The following is a 6,670-nucleotide window of genomic DNA, read 5'->3' on the forward strand; positions in this document are numbered from 1 at the left end:
ATATATATATATATATATATATATATATTCCTTCACCATTCATCATCTCACAAAAGTAAAAGGATCTGAATAGGTTTTCGACATAAGATTATTGTGTGCTGTATGTAAAGTATTAATCTGTAAAGTACCTCTAGCTGTGATATAAATGTAGTGAAGTAAAAAGTACAGTTCAAGCTGAAATGTAATAGAGTAGAAGTATAACTAACCCTAAAATAAAGACACTCAAGCAAAGTACAAGCAACTCAAAGCTGTGCTTGAGTACATGTACTGCACCGTGCAGCACTGTGTGTAGGACTCTGTTGCTTGTGGGTTGGCTGTCAATAGATTCTGAAGGTGGTTGACAAGTACTTGTGACACCACCTTAAAGTCAACAATAGTTTGAAAATATTGCTTGTCAGTTAAGACTTGACAGTCAATTTACATGAAAGAGAATCAGTGGTGGGCCGTCAGAAACGTACCAACGCTTGTCTATCAGTGGAAGAAATGTCTTACAATACGCTCACTCAACATTCAATAAAGACGACAAACTTATAGTCTTCACGCAAGAAGGAATACAATTTAATTGCATCATTTTCTTTGTGACAACCATGTGATGCTGTTAAGCCACTTGTCCAGTTTGCACAACAGTCATTCGACCAAAGTGCAGCAGGAAGAAGAGTGGAACACAGAGCACAGTTCAGCCTGCCATCCCGACATAGTTTGCCGATGACAAACTGAACAAACAAGAGATGCTCCATTACCGCGGGGATTGTTTTCAATTACAGAAATGGAACATTCAATTGAATAAACATTGAATATCAATAGGTTTGCAACATTTTTATTTTATTAAAAGATGACAGCTGTAGTTACTTTGACTGGACTTCTGCTGCCTTCAGTGAACTCCAGTGTAGCTTTTTTCCTCTCCTCCTCCCTGTTTTCATCCCCTCCTTGCAATCATGCTGTGTCCACACAGTGACATGAATGCAACTATTCGCCTGGTATTTACACACACACACACACACACACACACACTGTTTAAAGAGTCTAAATGCAGACAGAGAGGATTGTGGTTACAGTAGTACCATTCAGAACGGCACATTGAACCACTCAGTTTTGCTGCTGCCCGGCCTCTGAACAATACACCAGTCTCTTTATACAGACGCGTTCTTGTTTCACAGGTAGTGTGAGTCTGCATGAGTAAACATTTTGCAGTAACATTTACAATATATGTGATATTATTAACAACAGTGACATTTAAGTATACAGCATGAATGACAGATTACGTGTGACTGTCTACAACAGGGTGTAAAATGAAGCAGGCAGGGTGGGCATGGATGGGGAGCCCCATTAAAAAAGCTACACCCACACATTCATGACTCATATTTGTGTGGAGCATATAGGCATATCACTATGGGATAGCATCCACCAAACATAATCCAAACAGCATGGCAAGATATGATTTTCTTTTATCTGCGTTCGACCCGTATGTCAGGTTTGAGGATGTCGCCATCTTCTGGCAAAATACCTGATCAGCAACATGAACCACCAGTGCTCTAAACGGACAGCAGAGGGTGCTTTGGATGAAACACTCCATCAAGTGCCATATAATACATTAGATGAATGATTTAAATCATTGCCAAACATGTTTGTATTCAACTGACTTATCGTTTTCTTTTAAAAATATTCAGGAACCTTGTATGACTTGTATGAATATTATAATTAGAGAGTGAGGTGGACTGAATAAGAGTAGTGTGAATGTGTAGCCCTCTTTAAAAAAGTAAAGTAATATTGCTTATGAAAGTAGGAAATGGGGAGGGCAATATTACTGGGTCCGTACAATTAAAATGTACAGTCATCATTTAAAGAAAGCCAACTACTAATTCACAGAAGAGCAAGAATAAGCAAAATACAACCAAACAGTTGGAAATCTGAGAGCAGAAATCTACGTTCTGTTCTGTTTTTGACAGGCCATATCTGATATGTCTGCAGCTTCTCTCTCTCTCTCTCTCTCTCTCTCTCTCTCTCTCTCTCTCTCTCTTTATGTGATTTTTAAGGGGACGGAAATATTGTCAGTGTCTTACAACGTGTCCAACCACAGCAGTCAAGAACCTGTCACTGAATGCATACTGTCTTTTTATTTAGGAATTAAAGCAGTAATGATACACATAAAGCGAAAGCAGGACAAAGAGAGGGTAGACAGACCTATGCCTTGATTTTCTTCTGTATCATCAAAATCCCGGATTACTTGTCAGTTTTTATTTGGTGACAGTGACAGTTTGGACACATTTCGAAGGCGTAACGCGCATTCGTCTCCTCACCCAGCGTGTCAATATTTGCTTGATCTCCCTGGTTCTCAGACAGTAGATAAACGGGTTGATCAGTGGAGGGAAAAAACTGTAGAAGAGGGTGGTGACTATGCGCTTGTCAGGGGTCATCGTCAGGTTAGGAAAGAAACGTGCAGAGTAGACAAAGAAACGCGGTATGTAGTAGATAGAAATGATGCAGCCCTGGGTGGCACAGGTAGAGAATGTCTTCATTCTGCCCTGAGGAGAACAGCAGATTCATGTTAAAGGCAGTTATTGATAATAGGATAAAAAGACAGAAAATATGTGTCAATTTTAGAATGAAAGTATCTGGTTTAAAGCTGGGGCAGGCAGTTTATTTGTGTTGCCAATGCTGGAACAGCAACTTTTCCTGAAGGATATTTAACTGTTGAATCAGGCTTTCACCATCTGAAGGGATGCGCACAATCATCTGCATTCGTAGAACAGCTGATAGGAAATGCCTGTCTCTGAAATGCCCGGGGATTGGCAACAGTTTCCTGTCATTTACTGGATTTTCTAAAGCCTGAAAACAAAGCCACGAGGAGGTGCAGAAGTCTAGTCTTCTGTCAGACCACTTGAATTACAGCTGATTGAATTTTTGCCAAAAAACGAAACCCCGGTTTTAATCTAACAAACATGCAATATGTAAAAATACACCATTATCTGTGGCTAGAAAGAGGTGAACCTCACCTGTCCACCGGACATGCGCAGCACTGAGACGACGATGCAAATATAGGAGAAGATGATGAAGGCTAAAGGACCATTAAGAACAAACATTGCTACAGCAAAGGCGGTGTTGAATTTTTCCGTGGTGTCCCCGCACACTAGAGCGGTAAGAGAGATGGTGTCGCAGAAGGCTTGTATGATTTGGTTGGGCCCACAAAATGACATCATAGTGAAGTTGACAGTGCTAATGCCAGAAAATATGTGTGAGACCACCCAGCAGAGGAGCGTGAGGCCTGTCATGGTTGTGTTTGTCATCCACATCGGGTATCTGAGGAGGGAAAGGGGGATATAAAGAGAGGGTGAGAAAAAAGAGAATCATTTGTTTTTGTCATATTCCAGTGTGTAGAAGTTAGACTAATCAAACAGCTTCTCTTCACCTGAGAGGAAAACAGACGGCCAGATATCTGTCCAGGGCCATAGTCATTAAAATCAGGGAGTTCAAGGAGCCAAAATAGTGGATCATGTGCTTTTGAAAGAGGCAAGTGTGAAAGCCAAGACTCCCGTCATTCCACCAGTAGCGAGCGATTAGTTTAGGTAAAGCTACGGTGGTAAAGCCTGGAGGAAGAAGAGAGGAAGTGAAAAGAAAAACGAGAAGACAAGACATGCAGATCACAACAGCCGTTCTGCTTTACTATATGAATAACTATTTCATGTCGAACACTACATGCCATGCAATTTCAGGATCACATTCATTTTCAAATGTATGATGTCATGTCACACTTGAATGCATTGATTTGAACTGAAGGGCAGACTGATTCATACTGTTTCTTCAACCTGAAATCCTTCACACCAGTTACTGGAGACAAAATTGGGATGTCCATTGATTTTTACACCAATATGTGGTTCATTCTGGCCTACTTCTTTCAACTTCTTTCACCAGAAACTTGGATTGCACTTCAATTATTGAGATGTTGATTCTTTCTCTCATATTCCCATTTGCCACTGTTGCCTCTATCATGTTCAAGGTCGACAACAGTAATTTATACAACCAATGAGACCATCAATCTTTGTTTAACTGTTTTAAATATGACTGTTAGGAGTAATATTTTGTTTATTAAAGCAGTAGCTAATACATTAGAACCTGAGAACAGAAGATGTATTGCAGGTAAATTCAAACAACACCATTATTACCAATGTCTGAGAGGGCCAGGCTGACCATGATGATGTACATGGGCTTCTGGAGGCTGTGCTTCAAAGCAAACAACACCACCAGCAGAAGGTTGCCCACCACTGTGGTCACATAGAGGAAGAAGAAGTTCCACGCTACCAGGTCAAAATACTTCGGCTGGAGATTTAAGAAGCCAACAATAACAAACTCTGACACCCGTGTGTAGTTCTCATCCACCTGAAACATACTGAATGCAGAGTTAGGCAGATAGGCGTCAGTACAGCACACATGACTGAGAGGGATGGTATTTGCAGTGTGTCACAGAGTTTGAGATGCATATCAGTGCTTACCTCACTGGACGGCCTTGACAGACTGACCAACACAAGCAGCAGCCTTTTTGTTTTATAAAGATTTTTTGACAGGCAGGAAGCGCTCGGTGTGTCGATACAACTTTGTCCCAGTGGAAGAAAAAAAGAAAAGCGTTCTCAAGTTGTCCATAACAACTCTACTCTCTCTCTCTTTTTTAATGAATCCCAATGACTTTCTGCAAAACTTAAATAATGACACATCGCTATAAACCATGTAACGTCATGGTAGGCTTTAGTTTAGTAGAAAAATGTAGGCTTTATGAAAATACAGGGTATGCTCTACTTTACCTGCGTTATGTTTAGCCTCTACCAAAAGTAAACATAGGAACATTTTTGGTGCAGGAAAAGTCAGAATGCAATATTGCTGTAATTTAATTATGGGGAACTCTGTCTAGTAGGCTACATCTGGATCTATATTCGGAACTATAAACAGAGGAGTGCAGCACAAAATACACAGCCTACAGTATAGTGTGGACAAAATATAGGCCTACTCATGACTGTTAACTAAATATATAGATGGTACATTGCAAATATATGTGCCCACTAGTGCTGTTCAAAGAACTGAAGCGGATTATAATGTTAAATATGCTGGTCTAAGTTCAAGTTTAGTGTTCTCATACAGTGTAAAAACATTAGAATATCTTCATACAGTGTTGTGTAATAATATCATGAGCTACAAAATATTATGTTATCGGTCAGGGAACCTTTTATATCATTGGACAGAAGGATAACAGGAAAGTATGGGGACTGAAACACAAAGTTAGGCCTGCTGGGCTGTTAACACTACCAGCAACACTCAAGAACATACTCGGAGACACGAAGGTGAGATTTTTGCTTTCTTTTTAAAATACGGTATGTTTCACTTTGACGAGAGTAAAGGCCACATGTCAAAAGTTTGGAAGTGTTCGAAGATACGCCCCAGATCAGTTGTCGTGTGACGTTCAGTTTAGGATTAAGGTGCCTAACGATCAATAATCTGGAAATTGGGTGAATTTCTGGGGTTACAGAAATTTTCATTAGCAGTTTGAGGTTTATAGATGTACATGCCAAAAGCCTGCCAACATTTGATGAATACCAACTCTCTTTTTCTTTCTAAAGTTAATTACAGTCACACGGCAGTCAAGGAGGACAAGGTTTTGTCATGTAAATGCTGACCACTGAGCAGTGCCAGTCCTCCCCTTCTTCACATGTTGCCGTGTGTATTGGCCCTTATCCACAATCTCTTACTATCGCTGTACTTATTCCTATTTCTTTAGTCTTTCTTTAAGCATGTTATAGCTTACTGTGTCAGTCATTATCAGTTGTGATTTTATTGTTAGAGTATAATACTCGGGCTATGCATCTTCTATAGTAGATCTATCATAATCTATAGATCATCTATCAAAAGAGCAGATTCAGAAAATGAGTTTATTTGTTCACAAATTAAAGAAAACATACAACGAAAATGATTTCCCCAAAAGGACGTTAACATTGTATCAATAAATAATAAATAAATACAAATTACTGACTCTATTTTCACTTCAGACTGAACCACGCTGATAAAGAAAGTGCAGCTCAATCAAAGGCCAGAAATGTCAGAGTCAGAACACATAGTGGTGGGAATTGTTGTATGTCTTTCAAAACTAAAAACTAGCAAAGACAAAAAGTACTTGAACAACAATAAGCTGCATCATTTGTGGGATAAATATTTGTGTCTCTGTCTGTATTTGGGGGCCGAACACTCTCAGGATCAATTAGTCAGTTTGGTCACAACATGTTTAAGCAAGACTGTTGTCCTCTGGGAAACAGGAGCAGAACAACAGTTCAGGCCTCTCGTGAGGGCAAATGAGAAGCTACAGGGGCGTTGTGCTGGGATTCCCCGGAGTCGCCCTGCTAGAGAGTTGACAGTTTGTAGTTGAGGAAAGTCGAAAGTATGTTTTACAAGTGCTGAAATGAATAGTTGATTAATTGGTTGAGTGACAGAAAATATTGTTTTAAGTAATTTCTAAAATGAAAATGATAAGATTTTGTGAAGAGTGTGCATTTGCAACATCTTGTAGAATAAATAGTCAATTGATTTGTTGAACTAATTAATTGAAAGATAAATTGATAAATAATAAATCATTAGTTGTAGCCCGACTGCATCTGTGGTTGATTCCCTCAAGAGGCTAATTTGCAAGCTTTTT

General features: G+C 39.5%; 1 protein-coding gene across 1 annotated transcript; it reads right to left on the bottom strand.

Moving 5' to 3' along the window:
- Nucleotides 1–2,234: 2,234 nt before the first annotated feature.
- On the bottom strand, nt 2,235–4,587 carry LOC116377801 (olfactory receptor 2A12-like; the record flags this gene model as incomplete). The annotated part of the gene is given in 6 exon segments (XM_031839533.1): nt 2,235–2,522; nt 2,994–3,297; nt 3,407–3,584; nt 4,161–4,384; nt 4,488–4,513; nt 4,515–4,587. Coding segments are annotated over 6 exon segments (1,093 nt in total), but the record flags the coding sequence as incomplete, so codon positions are not given.
- Nucleotides 4,588–6,670: the final 2,083 nt, after the last annotated feature.

This window comes from Anarrhichthys ocellatus, unplaced genomic scaffold (genome assembly GCF_004355925.1).
Source record: "Anarrhichthys ocellatus isolate YVR2014 unplaced genomic scaffold, GSC_Weel_1.0 scaffold1699, whole genome shotgun sequence".
NCBI classification, from domain to species: Eukaryota; Metazoa; Chordata; class Actinopteri; order Perciformes; family Anarhichadidae; genus Anarrhichthys; species Anarrhichthys ocellatus.